Here is a 25,028-nt window from a genome sequence, read left to right as displayed (position 1 = left end):
GGATTTAAAAATAGTTACGCAAAACGGAGCGTGCTGCTCTGACCGGCTTTAAAGGGTTAACAATGACTAAAAAATAATATAAAATAGTGTGCAACACCACTGAAGTTTGTTTTTTTTTAAACTCTCTTTTCAACCAACGGCAGTCACTCTCCTCTCCAAATAACTTCTGCTTAGCTTTCCGAGCTTCCCTCGGGTCCTCTTAATCAGCGGTCTCCACCCTTTTTTGCGCCACGGACCGGTTTATGCCCAACAATATTTTCACAGACGGCCTTTAAGGTGTCGCGGATAAATGAGGGAGGGGCTAATAATCGGCTCAGTCATTTTTAATGATCGTTGAAAGCCCAGATCGTAATCGTGATTAAAATTCGATTAATTGAGCAGCCCTATGTGTACACGCAACTTCAAAAGTTAAAGTAGAGAAAGACTGCAAACCTTAGGAACAATATGGAATGAGTGATAATGTCAGCACCATTCCATGATTTGGAAATATTTGTTTCACTTTAAATCTGTTTTTTTTTTGAAAGCCAGGAGACAATTTATTGTATTGGCCACAAACAATCTAATAGAGGCCCATTTCCCATAAATATTAATAAAGATTTCTATCAGAGCAAAAATCTCTCTCTCTCTCTCTTAAGTATTTGCTCCTAACCTAGCAGTCATATATAGCCTTTAATTAATCCTGCATTTTTTGTCAAAGATATTTGTCACCATGAAATTAATAGCTTAAAACGGCAACGTATGAACAGATTCACTGAGTAATCAGAAAAGTTTAGCATGAATCTGGACATTAGATTTAAGCTTGAAGTTTTAACCTTATCAAATATCACTTGGTAGAAGCTCCTTACCGTTTGAAGAAATCTCTTCTCAATCTGCTGTCCTCTTTTGCTTGCATCTTTTTTTTTTCCATCTGAGACTGACGTTATTCCGTGTTAACTATTTTTTCTCCGTGAAAAACACAGCAACTCATCTTATCCCGGGGTGCCAGGGCGTCGAGCTCCGGATCTCAGCAGAAAAGTGCCAGAAAACGTTGCAGGCTGATCCAGGTATCAGTTTAAAATAAGTTCTCCTCCGTGACGTCAGAGTTGGAACACCGTTGCCTCTGCGTAACCATGGTTACAGGGGACGCTTTGGAGCTCTGCTGCTCAGCAGCAAAAGATTTCAGGTTAAACTCTAAAACCAAATAAAATCAATATACTGTATATGTGTATAGTGTACCGCGTAAGCGTTCGTTTTCTGGAAGAGGCTGTAAAACGGACAGTTAAAATGTGACCGGATTGAGGATATGTCGAGCTGTCGATAAGCACGGCTGTTTTTGTGCTGTTATTTACTGTTAGCCTGTTTTGCTGGCGTTACTGAAGTTGTTTTCAACTGGATGTCACATTGTTGAACTCTGATGATTAATGAATAAACTCTCGATGTGACGATGGTAGAATGTAATTGTAACCCTGTGTTCATTTAGTCGTTTGATACCGTTTAATATCCAGTCCATCTGTTTGGTATTTTGTTTTTAACATGCCCTGGAATAATTTAAAGTTTTACAATGCCGGTGATTTACGACTCTTTCGCGACAGTCAGCTGGGGAGTAAACTGTGGGGTTCTCAGAGGTAGCTCATGTGAGCCAGCAGTGACATCTGTACATGCAGTAGCCTTAAAATACTGATTATTTATTCTCCTGCTAGGTAAGAATTTGTGTTTTATACGTACATTGCTTCTTTCTATATGTTATCGTTTGGTTATGTTATGATGTGTGGATAATGATTATTATTAGTGTGCTAACCGTGAATAAGGTAGTAAGCTTGAAAATTAGCAGCCATGTTAAGCGGATTTCGGTGATCAAATTCGTGTGTCACTGTTTGGAATATAAACCCATATGGCTTGCACTACTTTCAAGATGTAAGCTAAAGGGGTGTGTTTTAAAAAAGGTGCAAGAATGACCTAACTCAGTGAGCGATGTGTGTTCATTGTACAGTAAGTTGTAATTTATGTTGTTGTGCATTTGAACTAGCAGACTGCACTGTTGTTTAGGGGCTATGAGCACACATGGGCTGTGACCCAATCCAGTGACCGCACGCTTCGGGGTACGCGCAGTTCGCGTACTACGTACGGCGCGTACTAGGAAGTACGAGAAGTGCGGAAATGAGAGGCTTGTGAAATGGGACGGTCTGGCAGTCGTCGCGCTGCTCAGGTTGCCTAGCAACCATGATACTAACCGCGAGAAACGTTAGCTAGCTAACCACGCTAACGAGCTAACCACGCTAACGCCATGCAGCCCAGAGGTGCTGCACGGACTAAAATCCTTTCATTTTCTCAAAAGTTGACAGCGCGCCTTATGTATGAATTCTGGTTGTGCTTGATGGCCGCGAACCGATTTTATGTGGAACACGGCGCTCAGCAATCTGTCACAAATGTTTTAGTACGACTTTAGTAAGCTACGGAGCTGCACCGCTTGATGGATTGTCGGAGCATTACGGCTGAGCCTCGCGGAGTGATACGTACTGTGCTTCAACGTAATATTACCCTACTGTGTATAAGGACCATAAATGGCACCTGTTAAGAGACGTGGTTGCGAAGCGGATTTCAAACTCCAGGCTGTCAGTCACGCAGTAGAAGTTGGGAACAGAGCAGCTGTGAAATCTGTCTTTGTTATTGTGCTCAGCGTCTTTTAGTTTACATTTTGACTGCACAATTGTGAGCTTTTTGTTATGCACAAAAACAACATTGTTTTCTTTTATTTATGGAGCATTATTATTTAATAAATGCTCATAATTTATTTTTGAGTAAATTTATGTACATCTGCTCTATGTTAATAAAAGTGCCTGTGTGACATCTGGGACACAGCTTTGACTAAGAACTCTCTTTTTGTTCTTACTTTATGGCTTTAAAAAAATATATCGAGATATATATCTTATATCGCCATCCAGCTAAAAAATATCGAGATATGAATTTTGGGTCATATCGCCCAGCCCTATCAGGGGGTCCTTTTGTCCCTCTGTGGGGGGTTACTCCCACTAGGTTTATATCTGGGACTCTCCACCATTTGACCTTAGAACTGAAGAAGCTTCTCGGATGAGAGGTGAAACGTCTTCAAGTAACTTAAAGAAGTCCAGACGCTTTTCTTTGCAAGCTCCTTTGACTACGATGACCTGGATGACTGAGAACCTTCACAGACATTAGCAGGTGGTGGAGGCCAGCAGGTGGATGAGGGAAGAGGAGGCAAGAGGAGAGACCCGAGGCGGCCGCCGGTCCGAGTGTCAGGTGAACTGAACTTCAGGTAAGAAGTTATGACCTGCAGTCTATGTTGGTCAGATATAAACCAAGTTTAGGTGGAGTTTTATTTTTGTTGTGCTGACTTTTTACAGTCAGTTACAATAACTCGTACTGCGTGCTAGCTAGCATGATGGAGTTTCTATACAGCTGGGTGGGTGCTATGATACTACTGATAGTTAGTAGAGTTGCCAACCGTCCCGTAAAAAGACGGAATCGTCCCACATTCAGAGAAAATATTACGCGTTTCATATTGAGCTGAAAAGGAATGCAGTTTGTCCCGTTCCATCCTACCTGACAAACCATCCTACCCATTGTTTCTGCGCATGCGCACAACACGAAATTAAGTGGCAAACCGTACTACCTTTGTGAATATTAGCCAGAAAAATATTCTGACGGGTAAAATTAAGTGCCAGACCATCCTACCTTTGTGAATGTGACCTACAAGCATACTAACAGCTAAAATTTAGTGGCAAATCGTCCTACCTTTGTTAATCTGAGCTAGAAGCATATTTTCACAGCTAAAATTCAGTGGCGAACCATCCTACCTTTGTGAATATGAGCTACAAGCATACTCTGATGGGCAAAGTTAAGTGGCAAACTGTCATACCAACTTAAATTTGTGCTGGAATTTTTCTGTGACAGCAGAAATGTGCATAAACTACTTACGGTAGGACATTTTGCCAAAGTAGGATGGTTTGTCAGAACACCGTACTTCAGCTAGAAAGGAAAAAGACACAAAGCTGGATTTATTCTGTCGTTACGCTGTCAGCTGCCTCTTCTTCTCTCATTCTCTCCCCCTCCCTCACCTGTTTCTACTTCAATCATGAATCTGATCAATGATCAGCTGATTGGCTCTCTTGTTTGTTTATCGCTCACTTTGCGCCAGAAAAAGGAAACCAGCGGATGTCGCTCTAAACAACAGCAGCACGTTTAAGCTTGATCGGGTGTTGTTAGAATTTATTTAATATTAATTTCTACTATCAGCTGATGTTGGTTTGGATATGTGGTGAGAGGGAAACATGAAGATGAAACCAGGAGATGTCCTTACTGAATCATCAGAGCTGAACAGGTGATGGAGAAACAGGTTTACCTTTCAGGTGACATGAATGAGTTGAAGGGAAGTTATGAACTGTTTCTGAGAGACAAATAACACCAGGATCCTTTTCTAAGTAGCCGACAGCTGGTAACTATGCAGGGGCGGGTCTAGCAAAGCTTTGCCAGGGGGCCAGGTAGGGCATTAACAGGGAAAGGGGGGCACAAAGAAATACTTCCTTATTCTCATTTAAAATGTCTCGCTGTTATTAAATAATTATCTGAAGCTTACAACCAAAGTTTTTATCTGACGTAAAATGTATAGAAATCATACATATACCAACAAGACTGTACATCACTGTCACAACAGCATTTGTTTTCATTCAAAGGCTTTATGGTTTTCCTATAATACCTGGTGGGCCGGTCTCTAGTCAAAATGCCCGGGCTGATTTTTTGTCCCAGTCCAGCCCTGGGCACGACACGCAGTGAATTAATCTGAGAAGGTGCATTAAAAAATAAATGGCCGCACCAGCGGTGCACATCGCAAATCAGCTCACATAGACACATTAGTTGTGCCGCTTCTTAATGACGGTATCTTAGCTAACAACCCTAACAATCAGATTCAACTTGTAATTGGGTTAAAATAACTTAGCCTACTGGTGAGAGGGACGTTATTATCTTTCTACATTCCGACACTTCAAAAGCTTCAGCAGCTGTGCGCTCAGCGCAGCATCAGCACCACGGAGATACACGGATACATCCGTAGACTCGAGACAGAATTCACAATGTGTTTTTGGGACTTTCAGGTGTATGGACCAATGTTTTATTTTCTGATCAAACCAGAAATCTTTAATGAGCAGCTGGATTTGTCTCACATTAACTGGCTGAGTTAATGCCAGTTAATGCAACATCGAAGCAGCTGGAATCCACAGCTGTGTGTGTTCATGGAGCTGCATGTTCACCTGCTGGACATCACTACCTGACAAGTTTGACTATCTTCAGAACATTGCAGAGGCCTTATTGACAGTATTTGGCTCTACATGTCTGTGTGAGCAGATTTTCTCTCACATGAATCCTCAGGTAGCCTCTGAATGCTGGACACTGGGAGACCCGTGTCTCTGAGTGGGAGACCAGAGATCACATTAACATGTGTGTCTCTGTATTAACAAACATGCCATATTGGCCCAGTTTATTTTTCTTATCATTGTTGTGAGGAGACCATAAACAGCATTTGTATTTTCTGTTGTACAGTTCATTTGTTGTTATGGATAAAATGTGTTTTTTTTGTTTCAAAATAGCTGATAACTATTCGCTGACAGCTGCCAGCATCTGCAAACAAATATAATCCTATAAAGTGGTTCTATATAGTGTGTAACTGTTCATATAGAGCGTTATTAAATTTATTGCTAATGCAATCATATGGCACATTGACTTCTGAGGAAATTTTAGATGCACTCGTCATCAGAAAAGTTGCCGACCCCTGATATAGATGTATCATATATAAGAGACAAATGTTGTTCCTTCAGTATGTTGGCATTATTACATTTGGCTCAATGCTTACATACATGTGTAAAAACAAAATGTACGAGCTGTGATAACTGTGTCTGATAGAATGAAGAGTCGACTGATATATGAAATATTCCTTTATTGGGTGAGAAAACCAACATTCCACAGGCCACAATTGACAATCTGATAGACTCCATGCGACGATGTGTTGCACTGCATGAGGCAAATGGTGGTCACACCAGATACTGACCGGTTCTGGGTCCCCAGACCCCCAATAGCGCAAAAAACTGCACATTCCAGGGTGGCCTTTTGTTGTGGGCAGTCTGAGGTACACCTGTGCACTACTCATGATGTCAGATCAGCATCCTGATGTGGCACACCTGTGAGGTGGGATGGATTATCTCAATATGGCAGATGTGCCCACTACCACACATTTGGACTGATTTGTGACCACTGTTTGGGAGGGATGGTTATATTGTGTATCTGGAATGAATTTTAGGTCTCTACGTCCATCCCATGGGGAATGGGAGCAGTAACAAAGGTGTTGCGTTTATATTTTTGTTGAGTGTATAAAGCATATAAACAGTTACAGCAATATGATGCAACAAACACAGCAGCTACTGATCCAAAATACTCAAAGCTTCATAGAACTGAAACAAACATTTATTTTTAGCTCCATTCTGCTGCTGATACATACTTTAGGTTTCTGAACATTAAACTTGTTGCTGCCTTTCATGGTGTGTAACTTGAAGGCCCTGAGTACTTTCTCCCACACTGGAAACACTGGGATGATAACATTATTTGAACATTACCTAATAAGACTGATTCAGCACAGACAGTTCTGTTAAACTTTCCTAGCAGTCCTTCACAAACAGGGAACAGTCTGTCTATTCTCTCCATCTGTCAGCTGCTGCTGGCTCTTCCTCCTCCTCTTCCTCACACACTGCTGAGTTTGTCCTGGTGGATCATCAGGGCTGCAAAGCCTCACAGATGATGTGCAGCAGTGGGTCCCTCAGTCTGTCCTCACTCTGGACACTTGCAGTCGTCACACATGGAAATCAAATGTGTGATAAGCTGCAGGATTCAAACACAAGTGTAACTTATAAACACACGTTCATACTTTTATTCCACAATCAGAGAGAAAGAAACAGAGAGCGAGTGCAGGACAGACAGACAGGTGACAGTCTCAGGTGTACACACTGCTACACAACAGCACCAGAGAAGCAGGATTTAGTGTTTGTGTTATTACGAGTGTAAACAAGAAGAGTTCCAGATGGTGCAGTGGACACATGTGTGACTGCTGTGATTAAAGCATCTTTCTTTCAGCTTAACGAGTGAACCGTCAGCTCGTTCAAACACACGTTAAAGTCCGTTTGGCTCGACACCACCGAACAGAGGCAGCAATATAACACAGCTAACATTAACAGTGCAGTGAATCCTGCTTGTGCCGTGATGTTCAGGACTGCAAACCGAGCAGCATCACTGACTTTCAGCTTGTTGTGTTTGTGGATATATGACTGACTTTAATTATCCACAAAATCATCACATTCTCTGTCAGATTAAGGTCGACTATCTAACGGCGTATATTTTAAAGTAAAGGCTGTAAAACCAAGTTAGTACATTCACAACTAATGTCACATAACTTTGCCGACATGTGGCCAACAGTAATGTTTTAATGTTCTTCATTATTAAACATTCGCACATAAATAAGTGACATCATATACAGTAAACTTACTTTTGAAAGTTTACTCTTCGGCTGCTCCGCTTCTGCCCTCTGCCGTGTTTTTCGGCAAAATTATCCACACCCACCACCGCGCTATGAATTGTGGGATATATGGGACCACGAAGTGTACAGTGGACCACACTTCAAATTTGGGGAAATCGACGGCGCATTTGGAGTACACTTCAAATTGGGACAGCCGTCGTCACGTCGCTGTGACGTAATAGGTTTCAAAATGCGTACTCAGGAGCGTGCGGTCACTGGATTGGGACACAGCCAAGGTCTGTAGCTGTGTCAGAGCAGCTTGTGTGAGCCAGCGGTGATATCTGTACACGCAGTACCTTTAAAATACTCGTGTGTCATTCTCCTGCTAGCAGTGGAGGAGACTTCTGCTGAGGAAGAGGCCCTGCTGTCCTGCCGTCTTACTGGTGCCATTGAGGGATCAGCGGCTGCTATATATTCTCCTCGACCTCGAGTATTTGGACTGAAGGACTCACAGACACGTTTTATATTTAGCTCTATACATTTTAAAAAGATTTTTTAAAAATATTTTCTTATTCACAAAGGCTGTATGGAGACATTTTGGTTATTGCCACAGACGCTTTCTCTTACTACGGATGGAGGATGTTGCGGTTTTACAACCCATGAACTGAGAAACGACTCAATAAGTAATATGTTCACATATTCCAGTGTTAAACACAAGTGAGTCTCAATTGAGTGAAGTGTTGGTAACTGATGCCAATATTTTTCTTCTGTTTAAATCCCATTCATATAAGGGACCCTAATTTTATCCTGCTACAAACATATTCACCCAGTGTTATTTAAGTTTCCTGTAAACTACACATGTAAAGCGGATGTGAGAGAGGCTGTGATGAAGTCCTGGAGTTTTTAACGATGTACGTGCTCCAGTCCAGAAATTTGTATTATATGTTGGACACTAGGGGCGGGTTTTTATAATCGATTCATCAATTAAAATTGATTCTGGCTTGGATAACGTAAAATCGATTCATTAAAATCCTGAATCGATTTTTTAATATAAATTTATTTTGTCCAAAATGCCAGAATCTCTGGTGACATCTCACAAAATTTCAAGAACCACCAAACAGTTAAGACAGTAAATGAGAGCAGGTACACAGATTCTGCACATAGACTTAAACACACAGCGCGACCCGCAGATCAGAATCAGTGAGATGTCGCCTTTCTCACAGTCGGGGCTGAAAGCCGACAGCTCGCTGATTCTGATCTGTCGGCGGGTCCGCGTTTTGTGTTCACGCCCTTTATGCGCCGATTCTAAAGCTGTTAGTTTGATCTCTCTCCAAACAATATTGACCAAACCAGCAGCAAAAGAAGATCCAAACGCTTCACATAAAATCGTCATGAATTCACTCTGACTTTTACTGTTTTGCTTCCACCGCGATGCACAGCTCTCTCTCTCTCTCTCTCTCTCTCTCTCTCTCCCTCTCTGTCTCTCTCTCTCTCTCTCTCCCTCTCTCTCTCTCTCTCTCGAACAGTTTCCCTTTCTTCATTATTCGCTTGCTTGTTACGCACAAGTCTACCGCTGTTTACAGGCTGTCGGCCGCTGTTTTTTTCCCTTTTACATTCTTCCGAAAAGAAAACCTCATTTCTGCTGTTCAATACTGAACAAATTTAAACTTTTTAAAATTATTCAAAATGCAAAACGTTTAACATGTCTCTAATAAAACTGCTGTAACTTCAGAGGTAATGTTCATATGTTGATTAATGGTTTTCTTTCGTTTTTGATGTACTGCAGAATATTTTTATAAAATCCCAGGCCAGGAAAACCTTCATGTTTTTCTGTGTTTTATCTTCAGCTACTTTGACACAAAGGCATCTGCTGTGATGCTTACACCTGTGATAAAGTCTTGCGTGTGTCAGCTTCCTTTTTATTGATACAAAAATATGTAAATGTACTGATCTGAATTATAATATTTCTGACTGTCAAAATTTCCCAGATTTAAATCGAATCGAATTAAATCGAATCGGAATTGAATCGATTCTAGAAATCAGTGACGATACCCAGCCCTATTGGACACAGGTGGTAAAGTGCTGTCACACCCTGAATAAATTGTCCTCTGTTCTTTGGTAAGCTGACATATTTGTTACATAATCATATGGTTTATCAGAGGGGAAGTGCGAGTTTTAGAATACTGGAGCCTAAGGTTAGGTGCAATAATATTCAGCCGTAATATTAGCTTATAACTAGGTCTTGTCAGTTAGCCAGTGTTGTGTCAAAAAGTCATGTCTGCCATAAACTCATTTTCGGTATTTGTCAAAAACCAGTTGATCATATTTAACCCTCCTGTTATGTTGGTTTCCAGGAACAACAGTTATGCTTCTGGGTTAATTTGACCCGGGGCAAATTTACTCATCCAAAAGTGTAGGAAACACTGGCATTGATTATTTTACAATTTTCTTTTATAATTTAGATTTTTTTCGTTTTCTGCAGTGATGCAGATGACATGTGACATCTCTTCTGTTCTGGGTCAATCTGACCCGCAACATAACAGGAGGGATAAACTGCTATAGACAACTTTTTGGTCTATAATATGTGAAACATGTCATATGTGTCCCTCATGAGTGATATTGAGTCATCTTGTGCCACAAACAACATTCCTGTCACAAGGTAGAAGCTGCAATCACTTTTTGGCAGTGATTTTTACTTCGTATTTATTCATTTGACATTAAAATTACTTTTTTAAAGAGTAATCTGGCCAAGAGGACAGCAGAAATTGCAACAAATATAATAATAGTTCTCTAAACATATTTTAAGTGTCCCAAAAGGACTGGGTTGGTTTTAATATAGTTACAATAACACAGAGTTATAAATATACTTGAAAAAATGGGTCGTTATTAAACTTGATATATAGCCTTTTGTAAATCATGTTCACTAAAGTCTATTTACCAATATAAGTAAAGACATTGGAAATCAGTTTTTGTCAGACGATCACTTTTTGGCACAACACCGGAGGTAAAACAGGTATGATCCTTCATATCTGGAGTGTGAAGGTGCAGACATAAATTCAGATATCTCTGGGATGTTTAAGAGTTTAGAATTTCTCTGGTTCATTAGCTTTATTCAGATAATTCAGTAATCACTCAAGATTAGTTCACTAGTACTCCTGAATTCAAAGAAATAGTCAGGGTATTCGGCGCTTTGCTTTCCCACAGGCGAACTCAGGTGAAATGAAAGAAGTATTGGATGCCCTCCTCCTCTGGCACAACGATAACTCACAAAAGCTCCTTGGAGTAAAGAGATTAGGTTCAGAAGTGGTTCTTTCTAAGAACGTATATCTGTATTTATAAATGACATATTAAGGATGAGTGATGCTTAAATAATGAGGAAATTAAGCAGTGACCAATGACACATTTAACAATGTGTCATTTTTATCCACTATTCTATGTTTATTTATGAGTACAAGATGCTTTTTTCTATCAAATACCTAAAAAATGACTCACTGCACCTTTAAAAATACTAACTTAAATAAACCAAGATAACCCAGCAGTCCATAGGAAATAATGTGTGCACTATGTCACTAAATTTATTGTCACTGCAAATGTGAAAGGAAACATAAATGAACCACAGAGGAAGTGACATGACTTTGAGGACAGATGTGATCAGGTGGAAAGTGCAGAAAGCTGACTGATGTCCATCTGTGGCTCCATTCAAAGTTGGCCTGTCCTGTATCAGGCATTCAGGATTTTCTTTTATGGCCATTTAGCTCTTATGGCATGAACTTGCTCAGTGCATTATTATTGGCGTTTCTACAGTCTGATATTTGTTTAATAATTGATTGATACAGTGCATCAAATAAGTTGATAAATAAGATGTTAAAAACTTCATCATCATATCAAACATGATCGATTTGGAGCAAGTTTATTTGGCACATGCTGACTGCATTCTAATTGTAACCAGAACAGGAGGCGAGAGCAGAGAACGAGAGTGCAGCAGTTTAGTGAAAGGAACAGGAAAGGTGAAGAAGAGGTGAGCATCCAAAAGACGAGCAAGAGGACAGTTCCAAAGGAGACATGACGGCACAATAAAAGCTGTAAGAGCAGAGATTCATTTTTACTATTTTTTTCTTTAGGTTTTACTCCCGCTGCTTACAGTAAATCAAATATATAGTACAAACAAGAAAAACTCAAATTGCATTGTTGTTCAGTATAGCTCTGTGACTTCAACCTTTAGCTAACGTATAATGTTTGACATTTTTTATAACTGTGACAATAAAATATAGTCAATAATATTAAAAAGGTGCTGTTACTGAGTGAAACTTCCAAAGATTTCAGGTCTGGATTTAGCCCCAGTGCTATGCTGGACATAAGCAACTGTGTTAGTGTGACGCCCTGCATATTTGAAGCATTGCAATAAACTTCTGTTCTTACTGAATCTGTAACATTGCCTTGATCTGCCTACATCATTTTTTAAATAGTTTATGTTGTTAAATGAGTTTTGTGTCACTGTGCACAGAGAGAAACTCACCTGATGTAGTGGTAATGCGTTATTCACCACTAGATGGAGACAACCTGGCACAGGTATTTTCTCTACACACGAAATTTCACACTGAAAAGCATTGGTGGGAATTTTTGTTTACATAGTAAGCAAAAGAAAAAATGTCTTGAGGTCTTTCCAGTGTTTTCAAAATTGTGTTTTTCAGATACACGTCAAAATTTAATACAGACAAACACACACACAAAACAACAAAATATGTCAAATTACATGCACATCTCATTCACTTTTCAATTTCATGGAAAATAACTTGTGTTATTCATGACATGATATCATTTAAAATAACTTTGTCAGGCCAGTGAATAGCTGCCACATAAGTATAAATCTAAATCATGCAAGTGTAATATAGAAAAAAATCACAAACAGTTGTGCTGTTAGTTCATAATAAATGGGTAGGGGTGTATAGTCAGTAAAAGCCACCAAGGCTCTGCCGAGCTCCAAACCTCCTCTGCCACAAACAGAAGCATCAAAAATGTGCGCTGGGAGCTTCATGGCATGATTTCTACAGCCACACAAATCTATATGTATGTGGCCAAGAACCTCAGTCCATGTAGAGTATCTTAGCACAGTTTACTTGTGTCAGTTAGGTCAGCTAGTGGGATGGCAGAGAGGGCAGCCTTTACATTATTTTATTGTAGAGTGACTGGAACTGCCTATGAGCTTCTAATCAGGCAGAGATATTGACAGAAGGAAATATTTCAAAATAAAAAATAAAAAAAATTACTTTTTTAAATTTCAAAGGAAATACATTGATGAAAATCAAAGAAGAGAAATATTTATGTGATGTTCCATTTTCCTGAGAACTGATTGGCTGTGATGACTCCTTCAAGTACTACATGCTACTTTGTCCTGCTAGTTAAGCCTGCTGTCTGTTCTCAGGCCTCCTCCTGCTTCACTGCCATAAATCCATCACCAGAGGGCTCCACTGACCTGCCTGTTGACATCAGAGCACACCCCTGTGTCATGTGACCTGGCTGGAGTTGCAAAGCTGGACTCAGACCTGGCCCAGGCAAGTTCAAAGACAGTTGTGGTAGAGAGAGCAGGGAGTATAGTAGAGCACTGGAAGGATGAGGTGGAAACAGGAAGCGTGTAGATTCAGTGGATTTGGCATCCTCCATCTGTCTCCATGCTCTCTTTACTGGCCTTTTAAAAATCACTTCTAAAAACTTTTCCTGTAGCTGTGTAGCTGCTTTTGTTTAAATGTTTAGCATTTAGAATTCAACTTTACTGTCATTACACATGTCTAAATACAGGGTAACAAAATACAGTTTGCATCTTATCAGTAAGTGCAATAAGAGCAAATATACAGATGTACTACATATATACAGATGTATCGGTGTGAGGTAAACAGATCTACAGAGTGCTATGAATATATCTACAGCAGTGGAAGCGTAGCTCTCTGAACAGACTACAATAGTGAACATGGGTGTCAGGTTGACACTGTGCCCGCTGCACACTACAAGGTTAACAAGTTCCTCTCGACTGAGCCCAGACGGACTAGCCACAGACATTTTCTACATTTACAGAATAAATAAGTTTGTGTATTTCCTAAATATTTCGTTCTTGTTATTTTGTTTTGCACAAAAGCGAAATACAATCAGGAGCGTTGTCATGAAGCTTTTCCTGAAGCTGCCTCCACTGAGTGAGCAGCGGCGCCCTCTGCAGTTTGTGTGTGGAAGTGCAAAAGCTTACAGCACCTGGTATTCCCAGGCGGTCTCCCATCCAAGTACTGACCAGGCCCGACCCTGCTTAGCTTCCGAGATCAGACGAGATTGGGCGTGTTCAGGGTGGTATGGCCGTAAGCGAGGGAAGCCCGCTATAAAAGACCTTTTATACTTGGCAAATGTCACGCACTTTAAAATATAGTATTGTGCTAAGCTTCACATGTTACAGCGAAAACATGCAAACCTTTGTTGTGAACTGCAGCGTCAACACTGAGCTGCAAAAATGCTTTTCCCGCGGTAACGTCACCATAATAACACATGTTAGTTTCTCACAGCACAGTGTTAAAGTGACAGAGAGCACACAGTGTGTTAGGACCATTTGGAAGTCCAACATTTTTGTGCTTTGGAGAATTCAACTTGTATACAGGACATAAAAAAACGTAAGCACGACCGTGTCATCACAGCATGTATAAAGAGGCTGTTTCTGAAACAGTCCCTCGCTTACGGCCACACCACCCTGAACACGCCTGATCTCGTCTGGTCTCGGAAGCCAAGCTGGGTCGGGCCTGGCCAGTACTTGGATGGGAGACCGCCTGGGAATACCAGGTGCCGTAAGCTTCTGCACTTCAAGACACAAATGACAGTTTAACCCTTGTGCGCCCGCCTGTTCTCGGGGCGTGGGGCGTGGTGACCCCCCGAGGGGCGTGTGTGTTATTATGATGATTAGGGTGGGGGTCGCTAGGACCCCCGAGGGGCGCTTGTGTTATTACGACGTCGGCGGCGTCTGGGGAGCGTCGGTGCGTGAAGCGGCGTAGTTGGGACAGTACGTGACGGCGCAGTTGGTGCACACGTACACTCGGCACTCGTGGCACAGGATCTTGGTCTTGACGTCTTTGCTCTTGGGACACACGCGGCACCTTCGCCTCTTGACCGGAGAGGAGTCGTGTGGCGTAGCGTCGGCGGTGCGAGTAGTACGAGCGTCGGCCTCGGTGGCAGTACCTCGGCCCGCGACTCGGCCTCCTCCCCGTCCTCGCGCTAACGCCCTGGCTTCGAGCATGGGGCGCGCGAGCGCTTTGCCCAGTCGCTCGAGGAAGAGCCGTCGTTTGTTGAGCTTGCCCGCCATCCAGTCGGGGTGAATTTCCCTCCACAGCACGAATGCGTTGTAGGCCGCCACGTCGACCATGTTGTGGAAAAGGGCCACGGGCCACCTGCAGGTCTTTCTCCTGCAGCTGTACGTGCTCACGACCTTGTCCAGGTTGTCGACGCCTCCCTTGTTGCGGTTGTAATGCAGCACCAAGGGAGGCCTTGCGAGCCGCCGTCCTGGCAAAGTTGCAACGGCATTTCGTAGCCGTGATCCAAGTGGCTCTTTGGTTGTTAAAGGTTGCTATGGCAAGTATGACAGAAGATTCTTAAATCATCTTAAAAAGGAAAGTCTCATTTTGCTCAACTGTTTCTGGAGGTCACAGCTCACGATTGAAATGGAAAACATTAAAGGTTGTTGGTAAAAGTTGTGGTATATCAGTGGTTAGAAATAACATTATTGCTTTAGGATTAGTTTAACACAAAGTCAGGGCTGACCCAGGACCATTGCTGTGAGTCACAGTGCGCAGCATAAAAGTCCTTTCACATCGGACGCAGGATGTGCTGCTAATGCTAACTGCTAACTAAAAGCAAAGGATCCAGAATTTGTTACGCTGGCTGCTGGGCTCTGTGGGTTTTTGCAGCAGCTCTACCTGTACTAGATGCACCTGCTCCTTGTCGTTTTTATCTCTGACTTTATGTCCTCTACAAGAGTTTGTTTTTTTTGCTAGTTCTTCAAATGTTCAATAAAAACATGTATGCTAATTCATAACGAAGAAAGCTTTGTAATAAAGACTGTCATTTCCAAAACACTGCCCGCCCCCACCCCGCGGTCCGCAGCGCTGTTGAAAAGGCTGTGGAAGTCCCTGTATTAAACACGTAGACCTCTGTGACATAAAAATCACCAAACTCGGACGACCACAGACTGTTTTCCTTCGTGGTGATGAAGGAAAACGCTGGGTTGGCATGTAAAAGGGCATTTATTCCCTTCAAAGAACTGCAGTTCAAAAAAGCGCCCCTCGACAGCCAAACCCATCTGTTCTCTGATTGGATTGTTACATTTGTGATTGACATGACATTGACCAATCAGATGAAGGGAAGAAAAATAGGGTCAAAAATTCGTACTTGTAACTTGCAGGGGTTTTTTTTCTAAGTCCACACACAAATCTTTTTTACGCACATGCAAATCTTTTTTACATATACAAATCTTTTTTACGCACACACAAATCTTTTTTACGCACACACAAATTCTTTTTACACATACAAATCTTTTTTACACATACAAATCTTTTTTACGCACACACAAATTCTTTTTTACACATACAAATCTTTTTTACACATACAAATCTTTTTTACGCACACACAAATCTTTTTTACGCACACACAAATTCTTTTTTACACATACAAATCTTTTTTACACATACAAATCTTTTTTACGCACACACAAATTCTTTTTTACACATACAAATCTTTTTTACAAGTACAAAATATTTATGACCACATTTTGAGCCCATAGACATCCGCTGGTTTCCTCTTTCGGCGCAAAGTGGGCGATAAACAAACAAGAGAGAAAAGACGATCAGCTGATCATTGATCAGTTTTCATGATTGAAGTAGAAACAGGAGAGGGAGGGGGAGAGAATGAAAGAAGAAGAGGCAGCTGTGCAGCAAAGACACAGAATAAATCCAGCTTTGTGTCTTTTTCATTGTAGCTGAAGTCCGGGACAAACTGTTCCTTTTCACCTCAACAAGAAACGCGTAATATTTTCTCTGAATACCAGACGGGACGGTTGGCAACTCTAATAACTTATGAACAAAATAAAGTTCAACATCATTAACTTCATAGCACCACCCAGCTGTGTAGAAACTCCGTCATGCTAGCTAGCACGCAGTACGGAAAAAGTCAGCATAACGAAAATAAACTCCACCTAAACTTGGTTCATATCTGACCCAGATGACCCATGCTGGATTAAGTAGAAGCTGTGTAACAAAGAGAGGACATCACACTACCATCTTAACAAAGTCACTGACATCTATCAGTCTGAAAGACTTAAATTTGGAGTCTATTGTGATTTTATTTTTCTCAGAATTGACAACAATGTCATTGTCCAGAGCAAATACCCAGAAATAAAAGCCACTCTGTTTCACTCAGGTGTGTCTGTGTTGTATCTGACTCAAAGACAAGGAATCTGTACATCTCACCTGACTGCAAGCTGATGATGCCAGTGCTGTTACCATGGCAGAATCCAGTTTAGCAGGTTTACAGACAGACCAAAACCATAAGAGTCACGTAACTGGAGAAAACTAAGCTGTAGTCTTTGTCACTGTGCAACAGACTTTTGGCTGTCTACATGTCATTAATGACAATATTTGACTGCTATTCCTATTGATGTATTCCGTATTTATACATGTGTATATATGCTATATTTATGCTTATGTTCATATTCTCTTATTCTGCTTTATTTTACATTATAACTGCTACTGGAAATTGAGTTTCCTGGAGGAACCACCCAAGGGATTAATAAAGTTCTATTGATCTACATTTACTGTATATAACAGTGTTTAAATAGTACTTTATATGGTATTGATGTCATACCAGAAACCAGGAAAGTGTCCTCTCTTTGTCCCTCAGCATGCAGCAGAAGATTCAGATCTTCACCTCAGCTGAGAAGCTGTTGGCCTGATTCATAGTCTCCAGGTTCAGATCAAGACTGAGTTGGTAGAGAAATATGATCTGACACTTTAGTAATAATAATAATAATAATAATAATAATAATAATAATAATAATAATAATAATAATAATAATGGATTGCATTTTTATAGCGCTTTTCGGGGCCTGTACAATACCACTATTCATTCATTCTCACATTCACACACTGGTGGAGGCAGCTACGGTTGTAGCCACAGCTGCCCTGGGGCAGACTGACAGAAGCCAGGCTGCCATATCGCGGCATCGGCCCCTCTGGCCAACACCAGTAGACGGTAGGTGAAGTGTCTTGCCCAAGGACACAACGACCGAGACTGTATAGTACAGTATATTAGCAGAGTTTTTCTGTCCTCACTAAGTGTTGTCCTCATGAATGTAGACTAAGCTATACAGACAGGTAAACACTCTCCTTGTCAAAATCCAAGGAACAGGCCGATGTATTGAGTTGGATGATTTAATAAGGATAAAGTGTAAAACTGTTGACAAAACCAGAAGTAAAACCAATTAAAATGTTGCATCAATATGCCTTGTTGGGGTTATAATACTGTACAAAGCACCTTGAGCCAATCTTTGTTATGATTTGGTGATATAAATGTAATGTAATGTAACTGATAAACTGGGACTACACACAACAGTGCACAGTGTTTGAGAACAACTTCTTGGTTCTTTAACCTGTTCTCTTTTACTCCACTACTGTCACCATTTTATCTAAGTCTTTGATAAAATATCTCTGTGATCAACATTATTTGTTAGGATCTTAACAGAGCTGCAGGAAAAAAAGTGAAACTCATTTGGTTTTGCTCTACAGAGATGCACACTGAGTCACAAACCAATTCAACATACCAGTAAAAAACAAGAAAACAAAACCAAAAGAAAGATGTAGGTATGGTAGGATGAATAGGTGTGGCAGGTTGTGTTATTGTGTCAGTATGTGTAAAGATTACCACAGATAGCAGACACGCCAATGCAAAATATGGCAACAATGAAGCAGGAAGTTTAGTAATCATGATCATCTTCAGAGATACAAAAATGAACCAAGTTTCACATGTATAGATGTATACATTACCAGCTGTTCTTGTTGTTCTGGAGCCAAAACAGCATCTGTCCCTGCTGGCCTAAAGCACTGCCTAACCTAATATTATCATATGTAGTTGTGATGGAGGTGGTAAGGATGGTAATTAAGCAGTACAATGGTTTGATTCTTTTTAAAATTATTTTCCTTTTTTTTTTTTTGGTAAGATACTGTGGGACAGCTAGGTACAAAGGTGTGCCAAGGTGTGGCCGATTAATTAATTATTCTCAAAGTTTCCAGACTTTTAGGATCATGAATCATCCTGTTCTAAATAAAATGTTTTGCGTTTGTTCATCAGACAGAGAAACATCTTATGTTGGATGCTCTTGCTATGTGAGGAAATGTGCAGCATGTATCAGTAATTGAACAACACAATGTGACAGATGATTGTGCAGGTGTCTGCTGTGAAAATTGTTTTTTTAATTTCTGTCAGAGATGTGCTGTAAAAGAAACCAGAAGAAAAACACAGGAAAAAAAACACAAGACTATTATACTTTGTTTATTCGTGACTATTGAAAATAATATTGAAGGAAAATAACTTTTTCTTTTTAAAATACAAGCTGACAAAGGACATATTTAGTTGTTTCACATTATCACATTTGGTCTCTATTATGCATTTCAGAGTCACTGGGTGAGAGGTGAGGTTGGGACAGGTCACTGGTCTCTCACTGATTAAAATACTTTTTTGTTCTCATAGTTATCACTGGGGTTTTGAAAAAAAGAGATTAAAACAAAAAATGTTTAGGGCAAGGGTAATTCACAAATTAACACTTAAATATCAGAGAGCATTAACTTCTTTAAAAAAATATTTGTTGTCATTTATTGCTTTTACTTTGGTTGTAATATCTGAATATAAAATGCTTCGAACACTTATTCACAGCAAAAATTAAGTCAGAAAAAAAATCGAAACTTTCAGAAAAAGTAAAAAAACAAACAAACAAACAAAAAACTTGTGATGGTTACTGGGTATTGTTGTGTGAAATGGAAAATAGACTGATTCTTATATGGTGAATCTCTACTTTACCATTGGCTTACATCACTTCCTTGTTTCTTGCTTCTAGCTAACCATAGCACAGTGTTACAAGTAAAAGCAGCTCCTGTAAGAGTTGTACACTCTTCTCTATTACTGATAAATGCTGTTACCATAGCATTTATCAGCTGAAGAGCAAGTGGATTTACATCAGCCTGTATGCTTATTTGCATTATGGGTTAATATCTAATGAGATTTATTTTTTGGTTTAATTGTTTGTTTGTTCTTTGTGCTGCTCCAAAAAAAGTTTAATGTGTGTTTGTTTTGTCCTGTTGAAACAGCCAGCTGTGCCATCTGCCCATTTAACCTTTCTCCAAAAGACATTTCGCTCGTCCATAACGAGGAGCTGCGACAGTCGAGCTTCAAGATGTCGGTCCAAGATGTTTTGGAGCCGTTGCTTCTTTCTTAGTTGGCATGCTCACAGTCCATGGTCATATAACACTGGCTTCACTGTGGACGGTGACGCTCGTGTTGCAGCAGTTTTTAGTTCATGGCAGGGTTGAGCTTTGTGATGGACACAAAGTACCTTTGCTTTATTAACAACTGGAACGTTAATAAAACATGTTTGATTTTGCTCCACAGGGTGAAATGAAACAGAAAACCACAACGTGAAGATTAAAGAAATTAAACCAAAAAAGTAAGATAAGATAAGATAAGATAAGATAACCTTTATTAGTCCCACACGTGGGAAATTTGTTTTGTCACAGCAGGAAGTGGACAGTGCAAAAGTTATGAGGCAAAAATTAGAATACAATAAGAATAAATACAGTACACAGCTGTACAGAATAGAATAAAATAAAATACTATATACAGTAGAATAAAATAAAATAAATATACAATAAGATAAAAAATAGAATACAAATACAAATGCTATATACAACTGAGTAAAAATACAACGATGACAGAAAGGATTATTGCACTTAGTATTATTGCATATGTATGGATGTGTGTGTTTGTTCAGTTAAAGTCTTTGTTGTGGAGTCTGACAGCAGTGGGGAGGAAAGACCTGCGAAATCTCTCCATCCCACACCGTGGGTGCCGCAGTCTCCCACTGAAGGAGCTGCTCAGTGCTGTCACAGTCTGCTGCATGGGGTGGGAGATGTTGTCCATCAGGGATGACAGCTTAGCCGCCGTTCTCCTGTCACTCACCACCTCCACTGGGTCCAGAGGGCATCCTAGAACAGAGCTGGCCCTTCGGATCACCCTGTTCAGTCTCTTCCTGTCCCCAGCAGAGATGCTGCCGCCCCAGCAGACCACGCCATAAAAGATAGCAGAAGCCACCACAGAGTCATAGAAGGTCTTCAGGAGTGGGCCCTCCACTCCAAATGACCTGAGTCTCCGCAGCAGGTACAGCCTGCTCTGCCCTTTCCTGTAGAGGGCGTCTGAGTTATGAGTCCAGTCCAGTCTGTTGTTCAGATGAACACCAAGGTACCTGTAGCTGTCCACAGCCTCAATGTCCATACCTTGGATGTTCAGTGGTTGCAGTGGAGAATGTTTGTGCCTGCGGAAGTCTACCACCAGCTCCTTGGTTTTACTGGCGTTGATCTGGAGGTAGTTCAGCTGGCACCAGTCCTAATCTAACATTCCTAAGATAGGAATGTTAGATTAGTCACAACAGGTGTGACTGGTTCTGTCGGTGTGGGTGTGCACTCTAGTAGTATAAATATCTGCAGACACAGAGGCATTAGCACAATAACCACTGCTCATCTTTATCCACACTTTAAGGAATCATGGAGGTTTCAGCGTTAAAGAAAATGATAGATGTTTTGAGTCTCTGTGAAGACGTTAAGGTAGAAAAAACAGATCTCATCATTGATGGTAATGCTCTTTACTATTTTTTGTATTATACATCTGATCCAAAGCTGGACCAGAGATGTGGAGGGGATTATCCTGGATTCAAACATGAGGTCTGTAAGTTCTTTAAGACTCTGCAGGACTGTGAAGTCAATCCGTACGTCATCCTGGATGGAGGCTCAGGACCCGAGAAGCATGAACAAAATGTGTCTCGTCTAAAATATAAACTGAAAAAAGCAAAGACAATAGCAGAAACTGAGCCTGATGGCACTTTACCAGAGGGATATAATGTGTTACCACCTCTGGTCAAAGATGTATTCCTAGAAATCTTAAAGGAAGAAAAAATAGAGTTTGAAGTGTGTTTAGGAGAGGCAGACCCTGAGGTTGTTTCTAAGGCAAATCAGGAACAATGTGCTGTGCTGTCCATTGACAAGGATTTTTACATCTTTGATGTGCACAAAGGTTTCCTTAATCTCCACAACTTTGAGTGGAAAAAAGAAGAGGATGGAAAAATTCCTGCTAAGATCTACACACGTTCAACGTTTTGTGAGCATTTTGAATTGGACCCTGCTCTCATGCCAGTCTTTGCTTCAATAGCAGGAAATGATTATTCAAACTTAGAAGACAATGACATTTTTGCAAATAAATCATCTTCACCTGGTGAGTCCAGCATTAAAAGACTGGATGGTATGCTCCGCTTTTTAAGTAAAGTGAACCTGGATGGCTTGAATGATTCACGGAAGAGAGAACGTGCTCTGAGTAAAGCTTTAAAGTATGTTGGAAAAAAAGAGAACCAAACATTCAAATTCGCCATTGAAAGATATGTTGAACCAGAAAAAAACAAAAAACAACCAAGTTCCAAGTTGCCACCATGGGTGTGTAAAAAAGTTGAGCACGGAGAACTCACCAGTTTCGCCACAAGTGTTGTGGGTCGGAAGACAATGATGCTGACCCCACTTGTGGAGGACTTTTCACAGCACAGTAGTTATCAAGCTGCTTACCGCATCAGACAGTACTTCTATGGACTGTTAACAGGAGATAAGATTACTGAATATGGCAGGGATGGAGAAAATATCAAACACTACCATGTCCAACCAATACCTCCCAGCAGTCATGAACAGAAACAACTGAAACTACAGTGTCTGACAGAGGTACTGAGGTTAATCATTAAATATGCGTTTAATTACTCTGACAGGTAGACATGTTTCTGTGGTACATGTAAGCATATTGTCTGTGTAGTACCTCTCTATGCAGGATGAGCGTCGCAGGGTGTTTGAAGAAGCTCTGGAGGTTCAGACTTCAGTCTTAGAAAACATCCCCAACCAGCTGAAGCTGCCAGTCTATGTGACTGTTTTCTGGTTCAAGAGTCTACAACAGCACCACTGCCTCCACGCCCTCCTGCTGTGGTTTGTGTGTAAGCCCGATGGTCCAGGTTAGTCTCACGGGGTAACATGATGAATATTAACAATGAAATATAGCTACATGTCACTTTATATATTCCATATATTCTACTCGGATGAAACTTTTACAGTTTCAGCTCCATAAATGTGATTATTCTGTTTATTATTTACAGTCACCTGTCAGCAGGTTAGTCTCTCTGAAAGCAGTCAGCAGATGGACTGTAGTCAGAGTTTGTGTGACAGTAGCAGCACTGATGCTTCCACATGAGCCTGAACAAGAAGACAAACTGCTGCTGGTCTCTGGTTCTGTGTCACTGAAACTTTTTCTTTTTTTGTCTGTAGAGGACGAGTTTGAGAGGAAGATGAAAGTTTTAAACGATGAAGGTGTGAGTAACTGGAAGCCATGTGTGGCTCATGCTTTCAGCCAATGGCAGTGCTGCATGAGGCAGAGCCTCCACCTGAACCAGCTGCTGCTTTCCCCTCTACCAGAACCTCAGTTTGCCCGGTAAACACCAGACCAATGATTTGCTCCACAGATGGTTAACACACTTCATCAACTTTAACTGAGATTTTCTGCTTTGTCAGGCTTTACTGTGGACCTCTCCTTCATCGGCTGGCAGATGGAGACACGATTGAAGAAGTACAGAAAACACTGAGAGGAGAAAAGAAGAAATTATATGAGAACCTGAAGACTGTTTGTAATCCTTCTTCTGGAGAGGGATCCTCTGTCCTGAGAGTTGAGGTTCCCTCTACTGGGGAGCGTTCCTCTGGTATGAGTTCCTCCAGTGAGGAGGGATGGGAGCAAGTTGCAAACAACAACAAAAACCAAAAAAAGGGAAAAAAGAAGAGAGCTACCAGAGAAAAAGCTGATAAATGAGACTCTGAGTGATGAGCTGATCAGAGAAGGACTTTCTGATCCCGAAGCTCTGTTCTGTTACTTCTCTTCAAATGTACTCTAACACAACTGTTGCTACTAGCATTTGTTTGATTTTGAACACTGTTTACCAAGGAGTTTTCAAAACTTTTAAAATAAGGTACTATTATCTCTATGTGCCACTATCTTCATATATGGAATTAGCATTAATTTGATATTAGAATTTCTGGTGTAGTGATTCCGGTTAGTATGATAATTTACATCCATCCATCCATCCATCCATCCATCTATCTATCTATCTATCTATCTATCTATCTATCTATCTATCTATCTATCTATCTATCTATCTATCTATCTATCTATCTATCTATCTATCTATCTATCTATCTATCTATCTATCTATCTATCTATCTATCTATCTATCTATCTCTCTTGATCTTTTCAGTCTTTTCTTTTAGGTTAACTCCCAGCATGGCAAATATCACGTCCAGTGCCTTCAAATAGTCATGTCACTGGTTAAGTTCCCAGCTTGTGATTCAAAGCGCAGGTTCCATCAGTGGTGTTCATACATGCTGCTGCTTGTCCCTTCAGTGTTATAGGTCACTTGCACTGACTTTTGCCTGCTGTTAATTCTTCAAGTCCACGATGTTCTGTCTGTCTTCTGTCTTCATCACAAGGTTGACTGTCCTTTAAGCTTCTTCTCAGGCTAAGGACATAATGAGAGGTCAAGCTGTCAAATTTCAAGCCAAAGACTGGCCTGTTTGTCGTCCCAATTCTGTTAATCTATCATTTTGCCGCTGCACTCATGTTTTGAGGTCCATGGGCACTTGTATTAAAATAGGACGGAACACAGCCTTGCCTCAGTGAACTATTAATGACTTATGGTTGCTAAAAACAACTTAGGTAATTTAAATTCAAGTGGTCAAGGGAAACACCATAGGTGAAGACCAAGTCCAGAGTGTGCCCAGCCGTATGAGTAGCCCCTGCTACATGCTGAACAAAGTTGAAAGAGTCCATAATGCTCAGGAACCCCTTAGTGGTACTGTTTGTTGAGTCATCCACATGAATGTTGAAATCTCCAACAATGATAACCATGCCCATTTTAATAGTGGAAGTTAAAAAGTCTTGTAGGTCTGACAGAAAAGACGCAGCAGACCCAGGTGGACGATAAATTAAAATGCCGTATGTGGGCTGTTCTCTTCCAATTTTTATCATAAGCATCTCAAAAGAGTTTTAGCAGCTTGAAGAAATCATCTGGCATAAAAATGTATTTTTAAAAACATTCTGTCTGACTCCTGACACTGTTTCACAGACAGGCAGTCACAAAGCACTGTACACAAATACATGTATGACA

The 25,028-nt window shown here is 40.7% G+C and overlaps 1 protein-coding gene, 1 long non-coding RNA gene and 2 other non-coding genes across 4 annotated transcripts; 3 read left to right on the top strand and 1 right to left on the bottom strand.

The window, feature by feature from the left end:
- Positions 1-7,878: 7,878 nt before the first annotated feature.
- On the top strand, positions 7,879-13,742 carry LOC146710459 (uncharacterized). The gene is made up of 4 exons (XR_014920252.1): positions 7,879-8,227; positions 11,460-11,592; positions 12,015-12,079; positions 12,933-13,742. It is a non-coding gene; the product is annotated as an uncharacterized LOC146710459 (long non-coding RNA).
- LOC146710458 (5S ribosomal RNA) lies at positions 13,739-13,857 on the bottom strand. Its single transcript, XR_014920323.1, has one exon. It is a non-coding gene; the product is annotated as a 5S ribosomal RNA (ribosomal RNA).
- Positions 13,858-14,216: 359 nt separating this feature from the next.
- LOC146710457 (5S ribosomal RNA) lies at positions 14,217-14,335 on the top strand. Its single transcript, XR_014920324.1, has one exon. It is a non-coding gene; the product is annotated as a 5S ribosomal RNA (ribosomal RNA).
- A 4,438-nt stretch (positions 14,336-18,773) lies between these two features.
- LOC146710456 (single-strand DNA endonuclease ASTE1-like) lies at positions 18,774-24,027 on the top strand. The gene is made up of 4 exons (XM_085452992.1): positions 18,774-22,551; positions 22,640-22,832; positions 23,143-23,305; positions 23,386-24,027. Exons 1-4 carry the CDS (start codon positions 21,337-21,339, stop codon positions 23,675-23,677), a joined length of 1,863 nt encoding a protein of 620 aa, XP_085309118.1. The 5' UTR covers positions 18,774-21,336; the 3' UTR covers positions 23,678-24,027.
- Positions 24,028-25,028: the final 1,001 nt, after the last annotated feature.

This window comes from Copadichromis virginalis, linkage group LG4 (assembly GCF_057382275.1).
Source record: "Copadichromis virginalis isolate Kocher_CV1m ecotype Utaka linkage group LG4, C_Virginalis_male_GT1.1, whole genome shotgun sequence".
NCBI lineage: Eukaryota > Metazoa > Chordata > Actinopteri > Cichliformes > Cichlidae > Copadichromis > Copadichromis virginalis.
This window is presented reverse-complemented; position numbering and strand designations above follow the sequence as displayed.

What these genes read in the sequence shown, in the direction of transcription:
- LOC146710456 (XM_085452992.1), top strand. Translation starts at nt 21,337, where the DNA reads ATGGAGGTTTCAGCGTTAAAGAAAATGATAGATGTTTTGAGTCTCTGT. An exon ending in AACTACAGTGTCTGACAGAG is followed by an intron (nt 22,552 to 22,639) that starts GTACTGAGGTTA and finishes TTGTCTGTGTAG; the next exon opens with TACCTCTCTATGCAGGATGA. An exon ending in CCAGAACCTCAGTTTGCCCG is followed by an intron (nt 23,306 to 23,385) that starts GTAAACACCAGA and finishes CTGCTTTGTCAG; the next exon opens with GCTTTACTGTGGACCTCTCC.